This window comes from Oryzias latipes, chromosome 15 (assembly GCF_053564925.1).
Source record: "Oryzias latipes strain Hd-rR chromosome 15, Olatipes_Hd-rR_3.1".
NCBI lineage: Eukaryota > Metazoa > Chordata > Actinopteri > Beloniformes > Adrianichthyidae > Oryzias > Oryzias latipes.
Window position 1 is genome coordinate 5,713,634 of NC_136251.1, and position 26,099 is coordinate 5,739,732.

Genomic DNA, 26,099 nt, shown 5'->3' on the forward strand with positions numbered 1-26,099 from the left:
AAGCCGCACATCCGAACGTAGGGCCGCAGTGACCAGCTCCTCGAAGGTGCGAGCCTCGGGCTGTGAACATAGATGGTCTTTGATTTGGTCGTTCAACGACTGGTAAAAAATCCCTTTAAGGGCAATGTCCGGCCAACCAGCCTCTACCGCTAGGATACGAAAGTCAATGAGGTGATCACTTACAGATCGGCTGTATTGTTTTAACCCCAGAAGGCGGCGAGTAGCCTCCTCTGCTTTGCGGGGTTGGTCGAAGACCAGGCGAAACTCCCTGATGAAGCGTTCAAAAAGCATTTGGAAAATGGGGTTAGCTGATAAATAGGCTTGGGCCCATTGAAGGGCCTTACCTCGTAAGGAGTTAACTATCAGCGTTATTTTACAGTGGTCTGCGTGGTAGTACCGCGGGGCCTGCTGAAAAATTAACTGACACTGCAGCAAAAAGCCACCACAAGCGCTTACATCACCATGGAAGGGCTCTGGTTGCAGACGAAAGTTTTCCTGGGTCCATAACGTGGTGGCTTGGTGGGAGCTCCCGGCTGCGGAGGCTGAGGAAGTTGAGCTGGAGTTAGTTGACTGCTGGCTGGTTAGTTCAACCAGAGCTTGAGAGATGCTATCCAAGCGGTGAAACAGATCTTGCTGTGCAGATGCCATCTGGTGGAGAGTTTCAGCTTGACGGCTGAGGGCTGCGCCTTGATGCGTGACGGCGAGGCGGAGTCCCTCCGGGTCAGCTGGGTCTGGGCGTTGGCCAGTTTGTTCTGTCATGGCGTCGTGGACGTGGCAGACCCAGTTGCTGAAACCCGGAAGTAAACTCTCGACCAGAAATAGTTTGTAAAGAGTATTTAATTCTCCAGGGGCTTTACAGAGTCTCCAAGAGAGCGTAGCTTGAGAAATCTTTGGATGACGCTTTGACGTCCCAGGAGCGCGGCGGACCGTGGAACCTGAGGAGCGTAATGTGGGGGAGCCGAGGACGGCGGGACCAACTTGAGGTGGAGCAGGACGCCGAGGACGGCGGGATCGATGTGGAGCGAGGCGTGGGCGCCGAGGACGGCGGGACCAGCGTGGAACGTGGAGAGGAGCTCAACCGCGGGAACCAGCATGACCAGTGGGAGATGAACCTGAAGGTGAGTACAAGCGAGGTAAGTAACAACGTGACTTGACAAGGTTTAGAGAATACTAAAGGGCCAGACATAAGCACCGGAGTAAGTATAACAAACTGGCGCTGGATACTGGAGAAGACAACCCTTATGAAGGCAGGCAGGAGATGAGGAGATGCAGGACAGCTGGTTCCAATCAGCAGAGCAGGAGCAGGAGTGCTGGGAGGGGGAGGTGGCTGACACAGCCACCATGACACTTTTATTAATGCTACGGTTATTATGAGGCACCTGTTCGCTCATCATTTTAATTTTAATCTGTGTGGTCAGTGCTTTTTCTGCTGAAGAACAAGGCTGGAAGAAGCCAGGGCTAGAAAGGCTAACACGCGCTAACAACATTTAGCTTGATGAAGCTAAATGTTTGATGAACTTAAAATCCATGCGGGAAAAGCTGCAATCTGCATCCTGGCTGCACGTACATATGTGGGAATAACATCAGGCTTTATTTTGTCGGGACACGACTGGAAACACAAATCCAGGTGATTGTTTAAACGGTTTCTAAGGACTGAGCGACATTTCTGCTTTGAAAAGCTCACACACCGCCCCAAAGCCGCATTGTGAGCTGACGGCCTGAGCTCTGCCCGGAAACACACTTTTACCGGAAGAACCGGTTCTCCTGAGTTTGGTGGCTCGTTCACCTAGAGCTGCGGGACATATCACAGTCTGAAGTCTCCATATAACATAGCGCACACGTTACAAAGCATCCTCCCTTCCCCTCAAACACAAATCTGTAAGTCTGTCTGGTCTGCTCAGACTCAGAGACACGGTCGCTCGGTCCACCTGACTAGTTCAATGCAAGAGCAGACTACTTCTTTTCTATTTTGTTTATTTAGTTATTTTTGTTAAAGTCACTTCCCTCAGTTTATACTGGATCATCGCGGATGAGTCATTAGTTGGGAAATAAAGAAAATGAAGTAATAAAGTAAAATGACGAATAATAATTATATCAAAACGACGATATCCCCCCCCCCCCGACGATATCCCGATGGTTTACAGCAAACATTGTCAACTGCCAATTTAAGGGACATCGCCCAACCCTAATTATAAGGTTAAAATATTTCAGGATTATGAGATTATAAAGTTATAAAATTACAAGAATTTAAAACAAGATTTTAAAATTAAAAGGTCGTAGTTGCTAGCAGAAAGACAACATATAATGTTTTAAGTTGTGTGAGTGTGGTTGATAGAGATAGACACAATGAGTTGACATTAGCTTATATTCAGATGCTTTGTAATGTCTTTGTCTTTATTTAGGGTGACAATTGCTATAAAACTTTCCTAAAACATGATTTCTTTTTAGGATTTTGCAAAAAGAGAGAGGATCATTTTCCAGTGGCCCTCCATTCTGTCTCTCATCTTCCTGCTGGGACAATATCTTCACCTGCTTCTCATAGACATCCGGATTCGATTAAACCTGGCAGAAAAGGTCAGTTTAACTAAAACTACTTGGTTTCTTAGCTTTCAATCAGTCTCAGTTTCTCACTGGCATGTTCACTCTGACACACTGACCATCACTTTCACATATATGTAAAGATTGCAGACAAAGTAAACAGATTTATATTTAGTGGAAGACTTCTTTTTTGTTAGAATGGTTTCTAGCAATGGACGGTTAAAAACTGGATAACCTGTTTACATTTGTTTTAAATGAATCCACATTTGTTACAAGCATGCATTGGTGGGATGAACAGTTGAGATTCTGGTTTTTGCTCCTGCAAACTTTGCCAAAACCTCTCTGCCCCACACATCACAGGAAAAGGTTACTCTATTAGTGCAACAGTCAGGAAACAGTTTAAGATGAACTGCTTTGGATAATTGCTCCTACAAAGAAGTAGCATGCCAAAGACAAGTGTCTTTAAAGCACTGATCCATGTTTGTCAAATGTTTTGGCAGGAATCAGACACCCTGGTTGTCACACACCAAGTGCAGCATGTTAAGAGGTTGCTTGGCAGAGGAAGCGAGCAAAGGTAAGGCAAAACGACGTAGTGTTTACATCAACTGCACACTTTAAGGGTTGATTAGCATCTTTATAACTCTAAAATCTAGGTCACATATACCAAAATGCCACCACGCAGCAACCTAAGCATTGCATATGCATTTTTCTGTTTTGTGAAGCACCTTGAATTACTTTGTGTACGAATTGTGCTATACAAATAAACTTGCCTTGCCTAAATGCAAGTTTTTCAGCAAATTCGGCAGGTGGACGCGTGGCAGCATCTGTAATTGGAGGCGGCAGTCACATTTTGGCTCACCTCGTGGTGACTGCAGGGGTTTTAGCAAAAAACTTAAGATCAAACGGCGACTGGATGATTCTTTGACAACGGTCAGTGGCTGCCCAGGCACATTGGAGGTCGCATGGTGGCAGCTCAGTGATAGGTGTGGCAGGAAGGCAGCAGCGATAATTGGCTGATAGGATGGTGTTTAGCCTGTTCGCTACATGGAGCTGTGTCTGTCTGTGTATATCTAATTTACAATGCATGGACGACACAGAAGATATTTAGAGATCAGGTTTATTTATTTAATGAAGTTCCGCCAAATAATCTGTAATCACGTCCCCATATCTGGCTTCATGCGATCATTCAGCGTCTCTCCCGGTGCTGAGAGCTGCACTCCTGCTGTGGCCGCTGATCTGAATCACAGCTGACTTCTGCTGTGTTTCTGTGCCTCTGTGCCCCCATATGTGTGCAGCTTTTTATATACCCCCAGGCTACAGGGCGGCTGGTGGCCGGTGGAACTTGATTAATGGTAAATGGTAAATGGTGTATACTTATACAGCGCTTTTCTGCCTACAAGGCCCAAAGCGCTTTACAGTCACAGACTGTAGACCGCCGGTCGCCTACCACCAGAGGCAAGGTGGGGTTCAGTGTCTTGCCCAAGGACACTTCGACTCATGGGCGTGCAAGGCGGGAATTGAATCTGCAATCTTACGATCATGGGTCGACCAGCCTGTACTGTACCAAGGTACAGGGTATGATATGGACAATCGCCTTCTGGAGACGTTTACGCATTGTGTAATCAGACCTGCTGGCGGTTGCTGATCCGGCTGCCCCTGCCCTGTGGCCGCCTGATTTTGTAACGAAATCATCCCCACCTGACTACCGGCCACCTGACTGCTGCTGTCTACATTGATGACCACACCAACCATTTTTCAAAGAATCGGGTTGTGGCAGCTAATCTTGAAGGTTCTGTTGCTGCCCTCCCATCACGCTGTGGCAGTTGTATATGTGACCGTAGCATAACAGATCATGCAGCAGATATGTTTTTGTTAACCTACTAAGTCTTTGTTTTTCCTGAATTTACTCTAGAATCAACCTCTGTAAAGCATTTTCTTTATTCTAACCTTTTATTTAACCTTTGTTGAACAATGCAGGGTTGGTTTTTGTGTTGCAGTAAACCATTCAGCTGGTTCCAGAGATGGGTGTATGAGTGGGACCCCTTCTTCAAGTTCCCAACTCGGATCATTGGCACGGTCATCATATCCGTCATAGGCCTGTACAGGGTAACTTTTCATTCTTTATTCTAAGCTATGCATTCTCTGAAGTTATGACTTTGTTGCTAGTTTTAGAAAAACATAATAACATCTGTGATCTTTCTGCTGTAGCTGACTTCTGAAGACCTCTTTTGGAGTTATACTATCTTCGATTTTCTTTCAAATCTCTATGACGAAGCATGGTATGTGGAGTTCATGGAAGTTGTGAAAGGTGAGTTGTTACGTCTAACCTTTTAGGGGGTGGATGGTGATTGGGGGCATTGATCTGTTTGTTTAAATGCAGTTAGCAGAGCCAGTCTGTCGTAGGTCCCGCGCTTTGGTCAAAAGTTTGGCTCTTCACAAAACTTTTTCATCTCCTAAGAATGTCTTATGACACACTGAGTGTAAAGAAACCAACCATAATACTTGTTGTGGCAAAACCCACAACTGTTATTATAGTAACCTTTGTTGCTGTTGTTCCTGCTCTCTTCAGGTCATGGGCCAGTTCCCCCATGTAGTTTTAGACTTTTGCCTCGTTGTTCCACCAGGGGAGATCTTTCATGGATCTTGGGGTGAAGGGAGATTGTACATGATCTAACAATTGGTTCACCAGCTGATCTCTTCTTTCTAGGCTGCTTGAATGTTGGTTTATCCCATTCTTGGCTGCTCTTTGGTCTTGGTCATGGTGGAAAGGTTGCAGTCTGACTTTTACAGGGTGTGGACTAGTGTTTGTGACATAAATAACTTGTTTTAACAGGTGACATTAATATAGGTAATCAGTGGAGGATAAAAGAACAAGTGACTTGCTAAATTTCTCTTTTTGTCTTTTCGGCCCTTCTGTTCAGGGGTTGCCAGTCGCCACAAGGAATCATCTTCCTCCTCCTAACCCTGCCTTCTGCATGGTCTCCTCTAACACCAGCTACCTTCATGTCTTCCTTCACTGCATCTATAAACCTTCTCTTTGGGTTTCCTTTAGACTTTTTGCCTGGCAGCTCTAGACTTAGCATCCTTCTACCAATTTAATATACCTGTCCATCACCATTGCAAACAGTAAGGGGCTCAAAGCTGATCCCCGATGTATCCCACCTCCACCCTGAACTCTTGTGTCACCCCTACAGCACCTCACCACTGTCTTACAGCCCTCATACATGTCCTGCACTGTTCTAACATACTTCTCTGTCACTCAAGACTTCCTTATACCAGTTCCTCTCTGGACACCCTGTCATAAGCTTTCTCCAGATTTGCAAAGACACAGTGTTGCACCTCCTCATTCCACCACCAAGTCTCCATATCAACTTTCTTTCCTCGTGACACACCAAGTACACGCCTACCTGTGTCCCTAAAAACATTAGATGTAGTTATCCAGTCATCTGGGAGGACCTCCTAACTACCCAGAGCCTGTTTCTGTTCTTTTTTCAGCTTCCACCGGTTTGTCTTCTTCTCTGCCTTTGCCGTTTCTTTCTTCATCTTCTTCATCACCTGAGTCATCCTACACACCACCGTCCTATGCTGTCTGGAAACACTCACCTACAACTGCTTTGCAGTCACTGATCTACAGATTACACCGTCTGCACAAGATGTACTCAATGTGAGTTTCTGCCTCCAATCTTATAGGTCACCTTATGTTCCTTTCTCTTCTCAAAGAAGATATGCACTAGAGCCATTTCCATCTTCTTTTCCCACCTGTCCTATGTATCTCTCCTTGATACCAAACCTGCCCATCACCTCCTCATCATCTCTGTTTCCTGCACCAGCATGTTCATTGAAATCTGCACCAATGACAACTCTAGAGGGATGCTTATTATCACTTCATTAAGGTCCAACCAGATTTTCTCCTTCTCCTCCAGCTCACATCCTACCTTTGGGGCACACCCCTCCAAAAAAATGACCCATCACACCTTCCATTTCTATCTTTAGACTTATCACTATCTGACACTCTTTTACTTTCACAACACTCCTAACAAACTACTCCTTTAAGATAACTCCTGATCTATTTCTCTTTCTATCTCCATATTGATAGAACACTCTCATATCTTTAAGTGGGATAGTGACTAGAACCAAATAATTTTTGCCTCATTGCATGTACCTGGTTCCTGGGCCCAGTCATACAAAAGACCTTTTTATTTAGAACGTTTGAGAAATATTTCCTCTCTTTTAGTCAGAAAAAATGACATTGTTAATAATCACTGAAATTTTGCCACATTAGGATCAAAAGGTTTTTTAAATAATATCAACACCCTAATGTGTTTCTTCACTTTTTTAACCCAAAGTTTCACAAAGGTGAAGTAAACCTGGTCGATCTAATAAAAACCGTTTACAAAAAACATAATATTCAGTAAAAGTTTAGATTTGGGAATTGAATTACAGAAATGAATACCCTTCCATAAATATAATGTGAATAGTTTACTATCCCAGAGTAAAAATCACATTCATAAAGCACAGACCGAGTGTAATCATTTTTCAACCTTTTTTTTAAGTTTCATGGTTTGCCGCCACCATCTTGACTTGTCTCACTTCATGCGGCTACATTCTCCACATCTTGGCGTGTTACAGGTAAAAAAAAGAAAAACGACCACATTTCTAATTAAATTGCATTTCCCTTTAACCTCATAAAAGCATTGTTGTCATAGGAAGCATCTGAGGAGATTTAGGACTGGACAGAAGAGCTTTCTTCCATTGAAGCTTCAAAATCCCAAGGCTGCTTTCTGTTTAGTAAGTAAAAACACACAGAAGATAAGTTGGACCAAATTTCAACAGCATGTTGGGTGTCCATCATGGCGCAGAGGAAGAGCGGTTGACCACCTACCGATGGGTCCTTGGGGGACGCTGAACCCTACATTGGCCCCAGTGGCCTGGTTTGTGCCCCACATCTCACTTTGTCCCCTTCAGTGTGTGAAGATGAATGGATGTGTGGCTTATACCTAGAGGAATGAATGGTGGGAAAGTGCTGTGATTGAGACTGAGACAAAATACTGAGTCTAAAAAGCAAGTCTTCGTTCTGTTCTTCTGTTCACCTCTGCTGCATTACTGAAACCATTATTTTAAAGAAAGCCTGTTTGTTGTCCCTCACACAAAGGCAGCTGGTTCTGATTGGAGTGTGGAAGAAGGACCACATTAGGCCGATTTGGGCTTCTCTTCCTTCGTTCATTTATTGGGATTTTTCATTTATGTTGACTCTGATGACCCTGCTCTGCTGCACTTCCTTCTTCCCTTCCTTCAGTCTGCTGTCTCAGGTCAAGTCTGTTAGAGATACCCAAATACTGTTGAATGAGCTTTTTGGATTTGTGCATTGCAGCTGTGGGACACTTCACCACTGAACGTTTGACTGTTGCTTTTAAAACAAGTCTTAATATCCATTTTTAAAGCTGACAAAAACGTTTCGTTTTTTAAAACTTGTTTATTGATGTTTTTATCTACACTGAGTGAAAACTATTTGTCAGTGAAAGATTCTGCAAGTTGAGAAGATAACAGAGAACTGTAATGATCTTCTCTTCCTAAAGAGGAAACGTTCCTGCTTGTTTTTAGGAGCTAAATACTTATGTTCTGCATATTTTACAAATGCATTCTTTAAAAATCCTTCAAAGTTCCAGATTCACCTATTTTCACATTCTGCCTCTCACTATAATGAACATTACACACCAAATTCCTATTTTAAAGGGGAAACATTTACAGAATCAGTGACAGAGAAATCTCCCTGTTCCCCCAAACCATTTGTTTTTCCTTTCTGCGTCGCCTTTTGTTTTAATTTTTAATGTACAGCACCTTACTTGACTATGCTTGTTTTATCCGGCCATATAACTAAAATAAATTCAAACTGGCCTTACTGCTGTTTTACAGCCAGACACAGCATCTCTTAGTATTGTTTTTTTTTTTCTTTTTTTCACAGGCTTCCATTGCTCAGTATTCTGGATGCCAGATAGCATTTACTTTGTGGGGTAAGATTTATTTTTTAGGAAAACTATGTTAACAATTGATTTTCTTCTTTAGAGATTCTAAAAAGCATATTTTTGTTTGTTTTCAGGCTACGTTATTGTCCATGTTGTCCTTTTCTTGTTTGCTGTGACTTTTGCATATGCATTGGTTATTCCCATCAAGAATGGCATGGGGCTGTCCCTGCTCCAGACCTGGGGCACCGGAATGTAAGGATCCTTCTGTTACTGAGGTTTTAATTGGATAGAAAACCTTGTGTGAATTCTGTTGTGCATTTCAGACTGAATATCGGGCTGATCGTGGCTTTAAAAGCTGCTCAGGTAGTTTTCGTTCAGATCTTCTTCCTCCAGGACAAAATCTCTCCCACAGACAAACAGAAGCCTCTGTCTCTGAACAACAGGTAGGTCAAAACTTTCTGATTTTTTAAACTCATAGAAAAGTGAATTACCGTAGCTGATCATGATAGGAAAATTATGTTTACTAAAGCTGAGGAACAGAATTCCTCACTCATTAAGTCAACCAGCTTTTCTAGGTTTAGACACAGAATAAATATTGTGATATAAATACAAGTTTTTCTAGTTTATCTCCAGGTTGGTCTACATTATGTTTTATTCCAGTTCATTCCAACTTTGTTTTATTGAATTTCTTTATACACATTTGAGAATATACACTGTTTGTTAGAGTTAAGAGTTTTGCAACATTAATACAGCTCTGTGTTTCCCACATCCCTCCCAACCCCAAACATATCCACATCCAGGTCATGCGTATACATACTTTCTCCCACACTCACACACACGCACGCACCACACACACACACACACAACGCCCTGCCTGATAAATAAATGTGCAAATCAATGACAAATGAAACTAAATTAAACTTGCAAACATTTGTGATTGTTACAAGAATTTGGAGTTAACTTCCCTTTTTCTCCTGAAACTTCCACTAGCCATCAATATCCGCACATTTACTGTCATTCACGTGTGCAAAACACAATGAAATTCTAAGAATCTTTTCCTGGGTGGCTGCCTGAATTTTGTGGCAAAACCTGCCTTCTTCCTGATTTTGATGGGGCGCCATCAGTGACCAAACTGGTATCATGTGACCAATTCATTCCAACATCGTCCAGCGTAGTAACTGGAGTGCTGACTATGTCATCAACTGTTGTTGTGTCCATCAACTCCAGAAACTCCGCTGTAATGGTCTCTTCAACAATTCTAAATAATATTTACAGTTGTATTTATCAGTGATGTCGGTGCTTTCATCAATAGTGACTGGAAATACAATAAATGACTGGATTCCTTCATTTGGCGCCCTCAGAGATGTTGTATCTATAATCATAATCCTTGACAGACTCATGTTGGCATAGGTCAGCTGCTTTTTGGGCACAAGCCTTCAGCATTTTTCCACTATTTCAGCATCTGAAAATGGTTTGGATGTTTGCACCAACTTGTCTGCAATACAGTAGCTGTCACTCCTCCATCACTGACGTCACTGACAGCTGCAGTAAAAGCAGACAGTTGTTTTTTGCAATTCTAAAGGAGAAGAAACACATAACCACAATGCAAGAAAAAAAAATTCTGTACTTTGAAAAAACTAACTGCTCATGTGAGATTTCTGCTCTTTCGTCAACCTTTGTGGTTTGGGGCACGCTTCCTGTTTTTCAACAACAGCTCCCCTTCATTGGGTGCACAGCCTCTGCAATAGGGTATCTTAAAACGTTTTTGGGGTTAGGTAAGAGTTAGGGTCGTTTCTTCACAAAATCTCCAATGTTTAGAAGGATGAGGTTGTGGACCGAGTACCAGCTCAAATAGAACTGGTGCATGATCCGATATGGCTATTGTGTTGTAATTTAAAGTTTTAATTCCAGAAACCAGTCTAAGATCAATGAGAACACAATCTATGCATGTGTAAGCTTGGTGGATATGGGAGAGGATGGAGAATGTTGTCGTAGTGGGATTTTTGTATCTCCACGGGTCTATCAGCCCTAGTTCTGTTTTAAAGAAATCAAGAACACAAAATGACCTGGTTGGTGGAGCAGTCTTAGTGGAACATTTATCCAGTATAACATCTTGTACTAGATTAAAATCTCCCCCAATAACAAGGTGGTAATTTTCATATCCTGAAATTATGGAAATGAATTTCCGTATGGAAGCGTCATCATCAAAGTTTGGCCCATAGAAACTTGCCAGCACCACCAAAAATCACTGTTTATTCCCTGATACAATAACAAAGCGGCCGTCTGTATATACTATGATTTTGTGTTGCTCAATTAAAACGTAATAAGAATAAGTATAGCAGATCCTCTGCCTTGGCATTGAATTTTGAATGGTATATTTGAGCAATCCAGTTTCTTTTTACACACATTACTTCTTTTATACGCAGGTGGGAAAAATAATGTCACCTTTAGCTGTTGCAAGTGAGTAAAGACCTAACTGGCTTTAATTGAAGTTCCAAACCCCCCACATTACAAGATATAAATCCAAGAGTGTTAGCTAAACCTTATGATGTGTTGAAGTGTTTGTAAGCAAGTTCTGTGGTAGGCCGGCACTGGAAGATGGAATATCTGATTTTATGGAACGAGGCAGGGGGAGAAGAAAAAAAGAAAGGAAAAAACAAACAAACCCACACAGTAACACACAAATGCTGACAATGACACTGGACCTGGATCCCCAGGAAACAAAATAACATCTTGAGTGTCCATTGCACTGCAGGCGTGGCCTTCACCCAACACTATAAACATAGAAAAATAGTAAAAGAGAAAGAAGTAAAAAAGGGCTTCCTGTCAATAAAGACTCACAAAAGTGATACAAGAAATATTACTGTATGCAAATGCAATCCAACAAAGAGAGAAGCAAAACAATCCGAGAATTACCTGAAAAGACAGTTGAAGCTTCTTCCATCTATCTCCATCCATCTTCCTCCACTTATCCGGGACCGGGTCACGGCTTCAAAATAAACTTTAATAATTATAATAATAAACTTTAATTGTATAGCACCTAACAAGATAAAAAAATCACAAAGTGCTTCACAGGCCTTTTATGTAGAACGGTGCTTGGCTCTTAAGAGCTGTGTGTGTTAAAACCAGGATTTTAAAATGCACTCTGTAGCTGATGGGGGGCCAGTGCAGCTGGATTAACAACGGGGTGACGTGTGAAAACTTAGATGATTTAGTTAAAAGCCTTGCAGCAGTGTTTTAGACAACCTGGAGCCGTTTAGAGATTTTTTGCTTAAATATGTGGAGATGGAGTTGCAGTAATCAAGACAAGATGATATAAATGCGTTGATTAGCATCTCCATCTCAGAACGTGACACAATTGGACTCAGTTTTGCAATATTTTTAAGATGCTAAAAACGAGCGAACTAGTGACCCGACGTGAGAATCAAGGGATAAAATCGGGTCTCAATTTACCCCGAGGTTCCTGACAGAGGGCTTCATACAGGAAGAAAGTGGACCGAGCCCCTGGACGATCTGGGGGAGGCAACTATCAGGAGCAGAGACCAGGGGCCTCATTTATAAACGTTACGTACGCACAAAAGAAGGCGTACGCCACTCTCTACGCAATAGTTGATATTTATAAAAAGCAAACTTGACGGGAAAATGTGCGGTCCTTCACGCAAGCTCTGATCCAGGCGTACGCACAAAAACGGATGAAATGAGAAACGGCGACGCCGTCGGCAGATGGAAGAAACACGTGAAAGTCAAAATGACAATACTGCCTCTCAGAAATAACATGAAGACTTCACAAAGCAAGTCTTACAATTAACAGCCTACATGAACACCCGTTTGATCGATCAGCAGTGAAACAAACAAAAAAAATCAAACGAAAATTACAACAGAAATTCAAATGAACACTTATTTGCAGAAAGAAAAGTGAAATTGTCATGGCTACAGAACACTTTTCGAACCCAGATGCTGGAACCCAGAAGAAACACAGCGGGAGGCGAGCGTTGGCGGGTAAGAGTTTTAATACGAGGAGCAGAGAGCAGAACGTGAGCAGGTCCAGATGTCGGTTCCGAACTGGAAGACAGAAGTTAGCGGCGTCACTGGTGGATTTCTCCGTAGGCCGATGTTGACGAAGGTGGAGACACTTGATGAGGCAGAGGCTCGTGGTGGGACCGCAGGAGAGGACAGACTGATGAGAACGGCTGGGAACTGATTCGAGCGACCACTCGTGGTACTGGATTCCTGAGGGTGAGTAGAGAGAGAGAGACAGGTTTAGTCACAGGCTTGACGTAGCGAAAACGAACAATAGCTTGACTTGACGACCAACTATGCACCATCAGGGGCAACGGACTGGCGAAGACTGATGATCCTGTGGCTCCTTATGAAGGCGGATGAGGTGATGAGGTAAGTGGTCGCAGGTGTTGAGAATCAGCAGCCAAGCGGAGAGGAGAGGGGGAGGAGGCCGACAGAGGCACCATGTCAGTACCCCCCCCTCAACGACCGCCTCCAGGCGGTCAAGGGCGGCGATCAGGGTGGGCACGGTAGAAATCCTCAATGAGAGAGGGGTCCAAAATAAACGAGCGGGGAATCCATGAGCGCTCCTCCGGACCGTAGCCCACCCAGTCGACCAGGAACTGGAATCCACGACCCCTCCGACGGACGTCCAAAATCCGGCTGACGTCATAGGCCGGAGCGCCGTCGATGACCCGGGCGGGCGGTGGGGAAGTGGACGGCGGGCACAGAGGACTGTCCTGGACTGGCTTGATCTGGGAGATGTGAAACGACGGGTGGACCTTCAGGGCTTTGGGCAAACGAAGACGGACACAGGTAGGGTTGATGAGTTTGTCTATGACGTAAGGACCGATGAATCGGGGAGCCAGTTTCTTGGAAGATGCCTGAATGGGGATATTGCGAGTAGAGAGCCAAACCCTCTGACCTGGTTGATAGTCGGGTCCCACCACCCTGCGACGGTTGGCGATCCGGCAGTTGCTCTCCTTGGTGCGGAGGAGAGCGGCCTTCGTCTGAGTCCAGACGCGTTGACAACGCTGGAGGTGATGTTGGACGGAAGGCACTGCCAGATCCAACTCCTGGGATGGAAACAGAGGTGGTGAGTACCCTAGGGCGGCCTCAAAAGGAGAGATCCCGGTGGCAGATGAAGGATGAGTGTTATGGGCGTACTCTATCCATACCAGGAAGGTGGACCAGTCCTTTTCATTCTGTGCCGCCAGACAGCGAAGAGCTGCCTCCAGCTCCTGGTTCGCTCTCTCCGCTTGACCGTTCGACTGGGGATGATAGCCTGACGAGAGACTGACCGTGGCCCCCAAGGCCGAGCAGAAGGCCTTCCACACTTGTGACGTGAATTGGGGGCCGCGGTCGGAGACAATGTCCATAGGGATGCCATGGTGGCGAAAAACATGGTTGACCATCAGGTCAGCAGTCACAGTGGCCGTGGGGAGTTGAGGAAGGGGAATGAAGTGAGCCATTTTCGAAAAACGATCAATAACAGTGAGGACGGTAGTGTTACCGTGTGACGGGGGAAGACCTGTGACGAAATCCATGGCCAGATGGGACCAGGGTCGATCGGGAGTGGAGAGTGGATGAAGCAGACCTGCCGGAGCTGAGGATGAAGATTTCGATCGGGCGCACGTGGAGCAGGCTGCGACATAATCTCGCACGTCCTTTTCCATGGCAGGCCAATGGAACCTTTTGCGGATGAGGTTAAGAGTCCGGTGAACCCCCCCATGGCAAGCCAAGCGGGATGCATGCCCCCAGGTGATGACCTCGGACCGGAGATTAGCTGGGACGAACAAGGTACCCCTGGGGACAGGAGGGTGGTCATCATTGTCTCTCAGGGCTTGGAGTACCTTGTTCTCGATGTCCCACGTGAGGGCTCCGATGACGCAGGTGGAAGGAAGGATGGTGGCCGGGGCGCGTTCTGATGGACTGTACTTTCGGGACAGGGCGTCAGGCTTGATATTTCGGGATCCGGGTCTGTAGGTGATTACAAAATTGAAGCGGTCAAAAAAAAGACACCAACGAGCTTGCCTGGAGTTGAGTCGTTTGGCTGAGCGGAGATAGGCCAGGTTCTTGTGGTCTGTCCACACGATGAACGGCTGTTCTGCTCCCTCCAACCAGTGACGCCATTCCTCCAATGCCAGCTTGATGGCAAGTAGTTCCCGGTTGCCGACATCATAGTTTCTTTCTGCTGGTGATAGTTTTCGTGAAAAATAAGCACAAGGTTTTAATTTGTCAGTTGAGGCCTCTTTTTGGGAGAGGACGGCACCCACACCGGTATCAGAAGCGTCCACCTCGACAATGAATTGACGAGATGGGTCAGGTTGGATGAGGATGGGTGCGGATACGAAAAGGTCCTTCAGTTTGTCGAAGGCTTGTTGGGCTTCAGTAGACAAGGCAAAGGGATGAGTAGTGGAAGTAAGGCGTGTGAGAGGAGAAGCGATGCTGCTGTAATTCCTGATAAATCGCCTATAAAAGTTGGCGAAGCCTAAGAACTGCTGAAGTTTTTTCCGTGTGTCTGGAGGTGCCCAGTTGGCGACGGCCTCTATCTTAGAGGGGTCAGGTCGGATGCGACCTGCCTCGATGACGTAGCCGAGAAACTGAACGGTTGGAACATGAAATTCGCATTTCTCGAATTTTACATAGAGTTGGTTTTCCAGAAGTCTCTCAAGCACGAGACGTACGTGATGTTCATGCTGGGCCTGATCATGGGAATAGATGAGAATGTCATCAAGGTAGACGAAGATGAAGCGATTAAGGAAGTCACGGAGAATGTCATTGACCAACCGCTGGAAGACTGCAGGGGCGTTGGTGAGGCCAAAGGGCATGACCAAATATTCATAGTGCCCTAAGGGGGTTTTAAATGCAGTCTTCCATTCGTCGCCTTCCTTGATACGAACCAGATGGTACGCATTGCGGAGGTCTAATTTCGTGAAGATACGGGCTTGTTGAAGAGAGTCAAAAACAGACGTGATTAAAGGCAAGGAATATTTATCTTTGACGGTGATCTGATTTAGTTCGCGGTAGTCGATGCAAGGCCTGAGTGTCTTATCTTTCTTAGCCACGAAGAAAAAACCAGCCCCCACAGGGGAGGAAGAGGGTCGTATGTGACCTAACGAGAGCGCTTCCTGGATGTACTGTTCCATGGCGCTTCTTTCGGGACCGGACAGGTTGAACAGCCGCCCCTTAGGTAAAGGAGCGCCAGGAAGGAGAGTAATGGCGCAATCGTAAGGTCTATGCGGGGGAAGAGCGCTAGCCTTAGATTTGCTGAAAACTGCTTTTAAGTCGTGATAACAAGACGGAATGGAAGCCAGATCTACTGAGGCGGGACTCTCGGTATCTATGGGGGGAACACGGGGAACAGCGGACAGTAAACAGTTTGCAAGGCAATAAGGACTCCACTGAGTGACAGATCCCTGAGCCCAGTTAAATTGGGGATTATGTAATCTGAGCCAGGTGAACCCTAACACTATGGGGGTATGGGCGGACTGGGTGATGTAAAACTGAACTGATTCCCTATGATTACCTGACGTGACGAGGAGAATGGGCTTGGTGCGATGGGTAATACGGGACAGGTGTTGTCCCCCGAGGCCCGAGGCTTCAATGGGGTTTTCTAGGGGCTCTGTGGGGATAGACAAGTGGTTAACCACACGAAAGTCAATTAAGCTCTGTTCCGCCCCAGAATCTACGAGGGCCCTGAGATCATGAACTTGGCGATCGAGGCATAACTTGACAGGTAAATACATGAATTCTTTACCAGAATCTGTGGCAGATAACTCCCCTCGCGGCCTGTCGTCTAGCGAGGGGCTGGGAAGTTTAAACGAACTGGGCATCCCGAGACTAGATGGCCTTTAGCCCCGCAGTAAAAACAGGCTCCAGCTTCGCGTCTTTTGCGCCGTTCCTCTTCTGACAGCCTTGAGTGGCCGATCTGCATGGGTTCCTCCATAGTCTTGGAGGGGACAGCATACAGGCCTGGATCGATCGGTGGAGCGTGGATGGACTTGGTCGGGGGACGTGGAGCCGGATGACCTCGTTCTTTTTGGCGCTCACGTATCCTAACGTCCGACCGGAGAGCGGCGGACACTAACTCCTCAAAGGATCGTGCTTCCGGTTGAGAACAAAGGTGGTCTTTAATTTGTTCATTCAAGGACTGGTAAAAAACGCCTTTGAGGGCCACATCGGGCCAGCCAGCTTCAACCGCTAGAATGCGGAAATCGATGACGTGATCGCTAACAGCACGGTTCCGCTGTTTGAGCGCGAGCAGCCGCCGGGTTGCCTCTTCCTGTTTACGAGGTTGGTCGAATATCAGGCGGAATTCGCCGAGGAATCGCTCGTAAGACAGGTGAGAGATGGGATTGGCAGAGAGAAAAGCTTGGGCCCACTGGAGAGCTTTACTTCGTAGAGAATTAATGACAAGGGTGATCTTACTGTGGTCGGACTGGTAGAATCGGGGAGCTTGTTGACATATTAACTGGCACTGCAGCAAAAATCCTCCGCAGGCTTCCACCTCCCCGAAGAAAGGTTCCGGTTGGAGTCGGATGTTTTCGGTTGCGGACGGCACTCCGGAAGCGGAAGGAGCTGGGACGACAGGAGTATGGACTGTGGCAGGCGAAACCTGGGAAAACTGGCTGGTTAGTTCATGTAAGGTCTGGGTCATACCATCTAGGCGATGAAAGAGATCCTGCTGGGCAGCCGCCATTTGCGACAGAGCGTCCGCTTGACGTCCCAGCATAATGCCTTGTTGGGAAACGGCTAATCTGAGTCCTTCTGGGTCAGCTGGGTTGGGATTATGGCCAGTCCGTTCTGTCATGGCTACAGAACACTTTTTGAACCCAGATGCTGGAACCCAGAAGAAACACAGCGGGAGGCGAGCGTTGGCGGGTAAGAGTTTTAATACGAGGAGTAGAGAGCAGAACGTGAGCAGGTCCAGATGTCGGTTCCGAACTGGAAGACAGAAGTTAGCGGCGTCACTGGTGGATTTCTCCGTAGGCCGATGTTGACGAAGGTGGAGACACTTGATGAGGCAGAGGCTCGTGGTGGGACCGCAGGAGAGGACAGACTGATGAGAACGGCTGGGAACTGATTCGAGCGACCACTCGTGGTACTGGATTCCTGAGGGTGAGTAGAGAGAGAGAGACAGGTTTAGTCACAGGCTTGACGTAGCGAAAACGAACAATAGCTTGACTTGACGACCAACTATGCACCATCAGGGGCAACGGACTGGCGAAGACTGATGATCCTGTGGCTCCTTATGAAGGCGGATGAGGTGATGAGGTAAGTGGTCGCAGGTGTTGAGAATCAGCAGCCAAGCGGAGAGGAGAGGGGGAGGAGGCCGACAGAGGCACCATGTCAGAAATATCCGTCTCGTGCCTCAATGATTACCGGCCGGTCGCTCTGACACCGGTGATCATGAAGTGCTTTGAGAGGATCATCCTGAACCACATCAAGGACATCATCCCTGCTACTCTGGACAGTCATCAGTTCGCTTACAGGGAGAACCGATCGACAGAGGACGCAGTCTCACTAGCCCTGCATGCTACCCTGTCCCACCTGGAGCATCCTGACACCTATGTCAGGATGTTATTTGTGGACTTCAGTTCAGCCTTCAACACGGTGATCCCGGACAAGCTGACACTGAAGCTCCACAACCTGGGTCTGCCTGCCTCCCTGTGCCTCTGGATCAAAGACTTTCTCACCAACAGGCCCCAAGTGGTGAGAATCGGGGACTCAACATCATCCACTCTGATCCTGAGCACAGGAACACCACAGGGGTGTGTCCTCAGCCCCGCCCTCTTCACTCTGTTCACCCACGACTGCTCCGCTATTCATTCCACAAATCTGGTTTTAAAGTTCGCCGACGACACCACCGTAGTGGGTCTCATATCCAACAATGATGAGACTCACTACAGAGAGGAAGTTCAGCACCTGACAGGATGGTGTGCTGACAACAACCTCATCCTGAACACCTCCAAGACCAAAGAGATCATTGTGGATTTTAGAAGGACTAGAAAGGTGGCACACACCCCCCTCCTCATTAACGGGGAGGAGGTGGAGCAGGTGGACCACATCAAGTTCCTGGGAATCCACATCACATCTGACCTCACCTGGTCGCTGCACACATCCCACCTGGTGAAGAAGGCTCAGCAGAGACTCTTCTTTCTCAGGAAGCTTAAAAGGACTGGACTTTCATCACAACTTCTGGGGAACTTCTACAAGGCAACCATAGAGAGCATCCTCTGTCTGAGTGCTACGGTGTGGTACGGGAGCTGCACCGCTCAAGACAGGAAGGACTTGGCCCGGGTGGTGAAAACCGCACAGGAGATTGTGGGAGGACCTCTCCCACAACTCGACTCAGTGTATGACAGCCGGGTCCGACGGAAGGCTGGTCGTATTGCTGCAGACCCCACCCACCCAGGACATAACCTGTTTGTACCTCTTCCCTCTGGGAAGAGATACAGGAGCATCAGAACTCACACAAACAGACTGAGGAACAGCTTCTTCCCAAGAGCAGTGAGGTCCATCCACCCCCCACCCCCCCCACACATCACACAACTGGGTCAACGAAACCGCCCCCTCCCCCCAGACTTAACATAACCCACTAACCCCTGTCAGCACACAGCTGACAATGCTCTGACTCTATTTTAAACTGTGTGCAATATTCATGCTGTATGTGCAATATCCATTCTAATGTGGAATACCCACTCGTGCAATATTCACCCCACTCTACTGTACAGTATTTAAGTATTTATGCCTTATATAGCTCCTTATTCTTATTTTATTTTATTCTACCTTTTTTATATCGAGAGTTGCTGGAAAAAATTTCATTGTGCTCTGCAGAATGATAATAAAGATTCTGATATGTTCTGCAATATTGGCATGTTGTGCAATTCATCCTCATAAATAATACAGTTAACAGAACGAAATAATGTACAAAACTGATATTCTTGTTAATGTGTCCATCTGGCGGAGCAGATATAGGTGCAATTAGATAGGTAGATAGATAGATAGATAGATAGATAGATAGATAGATAGATAGATAGATAGATAGATAGATAGATAGATAGATAGATAGATAGATAGATAGATAAATTGTCCACTGGGGAAAGTTGTTTTCATAGTAAAAAAATTTTTTTCATAAGCTATGGAATTATGGTATTCATACATATGCCTTTAGTTTGTTTTATTTTTGATAAAACACTGTATGGCGTATGTCTCAACCATTCAGAAAGCAACAAGACATTACATTTGCGCTGAACAATTTCCCATTTCCACGTCGATTATTACCGACATCCGTAGCTTGTCAGATGTAATTAAATGGAGGGAAATAAAATGCCCCGTCACAATGCGTAATGACGCACAATGGCTGATCTTGCGCTCTTAGAAGATGTGGCAAATGGAAGAATTTGGAGTGAACGCATCTTTAGACAGCAAGAAGACTTGCTGGCAAACGAGGACGACTGGCTTATGAGCCGGTTCAGACTTCCTCGAGCCGTCCTGTTGGACCTCTGCAGGCTTTTGGGCCCGGCGTTACAGAAGAGCACTCGGAGGAACCACGCGTGTCACCCGGTGCATCTGGCGCTCCGGTGCCCCCCGGTGGCAGAGACACTCTGGCGATGGAGCGCTAGACGTTGTTCTGCCTCGACTTTGATTGATGTCCGACCATTTCTTTTTCATTTCGGCCACGGTCCGAGGTTGTGAGGCTACAGCATTTACGGCGTCTGCCACCGTTTGCCACTCACGTGCCTTTACGGCATTAGTAATGTCCACACTGTGCCCTCCAAACAAAACTTTTCTCCTCTTTTCCAACTCGCCAACGATAACTTCTACTTCACATTGAGTGAAGTTAGTTTTTTTTAATTTCCTCTCTGTGTTGCCATGATTTCCCAATCAATGAATATTCATTTGTGGGCGTATCACGGACTATTTATGGGCAACTATGGGCGTGTCATGTAACCGCAAAAGCTGCGTTGCATTTAGAATCGGTTGTGATTTATTAAGGGAAAGATGCGTAGGATGTGCGTGCGCACGGTTTTATGAATCTGAATATTTCTGTGCGTACGCACGTCCTATGTTTCATCCGTACGCCACTTCTGACGCAAATCCTACGCAAAGTTTTATAAATGAGACCCCTGTACCTCAGTTTTGGCTTCATTTAGGTGGAGAAAATTATCATTCATCCAACTCTTGACTGAATCCAGATCAATCCAAAACATCCTGGGGTTTTAAAGACACATAAAGCTGAATATCATCAGCATAAAAATGATAGGAAATATTATTAAAAGAACTTAAACTATGCTGCAAAGGCAGCAGATATAAAATAAACAATAAAGGTCCAGGAGTGAGGGAAGCAGAACAGGACTTAAACTTTGAGAAAAACAACAGAAACAGATCTACCAGTCAGATAAGAGGAGAACCAATTTAGAGCAGATCCGGACACCCCAACCCAGTTTTTTTGCCTGTCCAAGAAGACGTAATGGTCAACAGTTTCAGAGGCTGCGGTCAAGACCAGTAGCAGTAACACAGATGGACTGGAAGACATCTTTGAGCAGAGATGTTGGCAGCACATCGAGAGAGCAAGAAGATGACTTCATTGTGCTGACTAATCTGATTAGCTCAGGGAGAGAAACAGGTGATAACATGTCTAAAATCACAAGCCGAGGTAGACTAGGAACAGAAACAAGACCAGCAGTGTGACACAGAGAGCTTCCCACTGATCTGACTTTTCAATAAAAAATTATAAAAACTTTTCACAATCATCATGTGAATGAGTGGGAACCGCAGATGGACTGGGCACCACAATACCACTAATGGTGTTGAAAACCACCGTTAGGATTACCTCTGCTTTTGGAAATGAGATTGATGAAGTATAGAGCCCTCGCATCTTTAACCGTTGTGCTATCCTAGGCACTTTAACATTGAGAGTTGGGTCATCTAGACCAGTGGTCCCCAACCACCGGGCCGCGGACCGGTACTGGGCCGCGGGACACTTGGCACCGGGACGCACAGAAAGAAAAAATAATTTCCATTTTATTGTTTTCTTCGAAAAAAACGTTTTATTTTAAAATTAAACCCAAACAACCACAATGAGCAAAAAACAAACTTTGACAAGTTGCTTTGACAAGGGAGAAACGATCCAATGAAGGGACAGAAGAGGAACCTGCACCCGCTAAAAAAGGGAGATCTGCCTTTAATAGGCAGCGGTAAACGTGCCTTGCGTTGCACCTCAACACGCCCCACCCCCCACCCCCCACCGCGTAGACAAAAGGGTTGGGGACCTCTGATCTAGACCCACTAGACCAGGGGTGTCAAACATACGGCCCACGAGTTTATTCCGGCCCACACATGAAGAGTCAAAATCACAAGGATGTTTAAAAAAGAAAGCAAGTTTCTAGTCCATTCCTGTGGCGAGTTATGATTTTTTAAAGAAATAACCGAAATGCGCAATTCCGCCACTAGGGGAGCAAAAGAAAAGCTTAACAGGTGAAACAACATAACTCTGCATGTGCCAAAAACGAAACCTAACAGCTCTGTGTCTGGGTAGGCAGTAGTTTGGTTCCCTGTGAGCCTCACCACTGAAGGACGATCAGTAGTGACACCCCAATGACCAAAATGTTGTCAAAAAGAAAAAAAGGTTGAAGTGAAGTCCTGAGCTTTCCAGGAAAATGGAAAGCGTTTTATTTGTTCACGGAGCTGAATGCAAACCTGCATGCTTGGTATGTCATCAACAGGTTCTCCAAGAATATAACATTCAGCTCCATTATGAGACTCTCCACAAAGAAAAGTTTCACCATCTGCAGTTAAGAAAAAAAAGATTTAGCAAATATTAGCTGGACTGATAAATAACCACCTGGATTTACTGCAGCCGTGATGTCAGTGATAGAGCAGTGAAAGCTAGCTACCTTATTGCAAACAAGTTGGAGCAAACATCCAATCCTTTTTTTTGATGGTGAACTTATTGAAAAATGCTGAAGGCTGCAGAAGTCTTGTTCCCAAAAAGCAGTCGACCTTAAACATGAGTCTGTCAAGAATTACAACTCCAGATTCAACATCTCTGAGGAAACATGGGCAGCCATATGAAGGAATCCAGTCATTTATTGTATTTTCAGTCACTATTGATGTACAGCTGTACATATTTATTAGAGGTGATGAAGAGACCGTCAAGTGGAGTTTCTTGAGTTGATGGTCACAACAACAACTGATGATATAGTCAGTTCTCTAGTTACTGTGCTGGACGATGCTGAAGTGAACTGGTCACATGAAGTAATTTTGGTCACTGATGGCGCCCCATCAAAGGTCAGGATGAAGGCAGGTGTTGCCACAAAATTCAGGTAGAAACCAGGAAAAGATTCTTATAATAATGAATGAAAATAATAATGGACATTTCATTGTGTTTTGCACACTGGAATGACAGTAAATGTGTTTCTGCAAATGTATTTCTGATTTGAATCCTGATATTAACGGTCTTGTGAAGTTTCAGGAGAGAAAGAAGGTTAACTCCAAACTCTTATGTTCACAAATGTTTGCAAGTTTAATTTAGTGTAATTTTGTCATCGTTTGGACGTTTACATTTTAGGAAGATGTTTCATATTTTTTGTAGCCCTTCTTGAATTTATTATCAGGATTGCTTCAGTGTCAGATTTAAAATATTCAGGCTGTATAAAATTGAATAAACCGATATTTTTTAAAGTGAAATTAATTTTATATAAGATCCATTGGCCTCTGTGAATGAATGTGTAATAAGAAATGATTAGGCTACCATAGGTTAAAAGGTTAATTGGCAACTCTAAATTTTCCATAGGTGTGAGTGTGAGAGTGAATGGATGTGTGATTGAGGATATTCTACCCTGCGACAGACTGGCGACCAGTCCAGGGAATAAACGGTTAAGAAGATGAATGAATGAATAGGCTACCATGTTGGTTGAGGCATGTTTTCCAATTGGGTAAAAAAACAAGAATAAAGCTGTTGTTTTGCCTTTACGCTACTGGTCCGGCCCAGTTGAGATCAGACGGGTTGAATGTGGACCCTGAACCAAAATGAGTTTGACACCCCTGCACTAGACAGTACGCTGAACCTTTTTTCTTCAATGATTTGTGATCTTCACTGGTGTCCATGGATTACATGAAATCTTTCCACCTTTATCCACCTTTGTCATGGCAGGGAGAACACGTCAGTGTAAGGGTGGGGTCATAGGATAGCACGAGGGTTATTGGGGTTCTTGGCATCTTCAAGTGAAGCTAGCCGCTTCCAATCCCCCTCTTTGGTCACAATGAAAAGCCTGGCCAGGTAGCCGAGAGGGGGCCTGAGGCCTAAGTTGAGCAGCTCTTTCATAACTCCACGATAGGCAGAACGTTGCTCAAGGACCTCCGGGCAGTAGTCTTCAACGATTTGTGGGATTTTTGGTGATGAACCAGCAGGGGGCGCGGTGTAGTGGTTAACCGCAGCCCCCCCCCCAAAGAAAAAAAAAACCCACAAAATCCCCCAGCAGCTGCATCGGAAATAAATACAATGACAACGCACTATTCTTTATTAACAAATAACAGTAACAACTAACTACTACCTATCTAACTAATTAACTAACTATATAGGTGTTGTAGATTGACTGTGTGTGTGTGAGCGCTGTCCGTCTTGTGTAGGGGGGGGGGTGTTGATTCTTCTACAGCGGACCGCTCTGGAGCTGCAAGCGAGTTTCACCTGTGCTCTCTGGTACAGATATCTTCTCAAATATTATGTATTGCCCAGTAATAAACAGACTGCAGACACTTTGTCACCCTTCCGGCAGCCATGAAGCCTGACACCCATGAAGAAGGCGGGGCAGGAGGCTCCGCCTTTATTTATACAGACACGTAACGTTGCGCTGCACAAAATAGTTCCCAAACAAAACATGTAGTGATATTCATGGAAATCTAACAGTGCACATTCATGTTTGGTGTTACGGAGTGAAGGAGAACAGTAATAAACACCCCCCCAACACAAAATCCTCCAGCGGGCGGCCATGTTGTGCACTCAAGAACGCACGCAGCTTGTAATGGAAATGAATACAATGGAAATGAATGGTTAGAATGCAGTAAATTTGTCGTATTTCCTCCTAAGACGGAAACGTCTGTTGTAGAATGAGGATGTGTGTGTGTTTTTGAAACCGCGCGTGTGTGTAAGAGTGAGCTGCGTGCCAGACGAGGCTCTAAGAGGGAGTGACAGCCGCACGCAGCGCAAAAGGTGAGAGGCGCAGCGCACGGAGTGTAGGAGAAGATTAATAAAAGGTTTTCCCCAGAAACCCTTGAAGTCTGAACACAGGACTAGCAGAAAAAGTAAATTATCAACAAAGATGAATGTGTTCAATGTTTTTTTTATAGTTCCAATCACGCACCAAATGCAAAACTTAAAAAAAAAAAAAAACTTTAAAAAAAAGTGATGAGGTTATCCTCACACCCCTAGTTATAAGGTTCACTAGTTTCCCATAATTTCAATAAACCCGACTTTAAAAATAGTGCATTTCTATGTCCCATAGTCCACACCATGAACTATTCTAATAGCTTTTTTTGCATAAAATTCAAATACTGTAGATTTGTTTTAGTATTTCCCCAAACTTCAACACTGTATTGTAAATGTGGTAGTATTATGGATGAATATATTGGTAGTCCACCAATATAGTATGCGTTTTTTCCAACAATGCTACACTTTTAGCAAGTTTAGCTCTGACTTGCTTTATTTGTGGCTTCCAACTTATTTTGTCGTTCATAATTACTTCAAGGAACTCAGTCACTCTTTCCAGAACATAATTATCAATAGGAACTTTTATTTCTAAATCTGCAGGAATGGGGTGATTTCCAAAAATCATAATTTTTTTTATTTGAAATGGTTTATTTCAAGCAATCAAATAAGAATAATACACAAAAAACATTCATACAAAGACAAATCAAACTTAGGATAATTAGACTTATTAATAAATATTGCTTGAAAGGGAGTGGAAGGAAGCCAACTTATATAATCCCACCCTTGTTCTACTGTAACCATTTTATTACATGATTTATCATTATCTGGTTCACAACTTTTATCAGACAGATCTTTAAATATCAATAAAGCACATGACAAAGATGAATTACTTAATTATTATGTAAGGTCTTCGTAGTCCTGGTTTTTCTTGGGGGCCAGGGTCAGCTCTCTTTTTTTGGATAGCCGCCGTCAGCCCCCACGTGTCCGTGCTGTAACCCAGAACCGGAAGTTTGAGTGAGGGTTTATTTTTGTCAAACCATTGTTTCAGTTTCCCCATTTCTTTTTTTTTTTTTTTTTTTTTTTTTTTTTAACTTGTTCTGTCCAACAGCTGAGCAAACAGATTAGAGCTGAAGGCTTTTTGTGTTGGACAGGTTTTACTATCACAAAAAGAGGTTATATAGCTTCAAGAAACTAGAGTGTAGATTTGTATAAACCCCTTTTTGTCGTATTATTTTTTATTTATTTGTTACATTTAGTGTGTGTGGGGAGGGAGAGGGGAAGAATGTGAGGGGAGGGTGGAAGAGAGTAAAAGGAAGAAAGGTGAAAAGGTGGGGGATACAAGCACTGATTTGACTAAGTTATTAATTTAAGCTGTAACAATTATA

At 44.8% G+C, this 26,099-nt stretch overlaps 1 protein-coding gene across 6 annotated transcripts in view; it reads left to right on the forward strand.

Moving 5' to 3' along the window:
* Positions 1-26,099, forward strand: part of LOC101165497 (stimulated by retinoic acid gene 6 protein-like) — an 86,975-nt gene that overhangs the window by 46,349 nt on the left and 14,527 nt on the right. For all 6 annotated transcript variants that reach the window (XR_013647883.1, XM_023963039.1, XM_011484056.4 and 3 more), the window contains 9 exons: positions 2,449-2,574; positions 3,039-3,112; positions 4,536-4,644; positions 4,747-4,846; positions 7,092-7,167; positions 7,245-7,326; positions 8,501-8,549; positions 8,636-8,753; positions 8,825-8,944. Coding sequence is in view for 5 of the 6 variants with exons in the window: in XM_023963039.1 (XP_023818807.1) it covers positions 2,449-2,574; positions 3,039-3,112; positions 4,536-4,644; positions 4,747-4,846; positions 7,092-7,167; positions 7,245-7,326; positions 8,501-8,549; positions 8,636-8,753; positions 8,825-8,944 (854 nt within the window). In the remaining variant the exon portion in view is untranslated. The remainder of the gene's footprint in view (positions 1-2,448; positions 2,575-3,038; positions 3,113-4,535; positions 4,645-4,746; positions 4,847-7,091; positions 7,168-7,244; positions 7,327-8,500; positions 8,550-8,635; positions 8,754-8,824; positions 8,945-26,099) is intronic.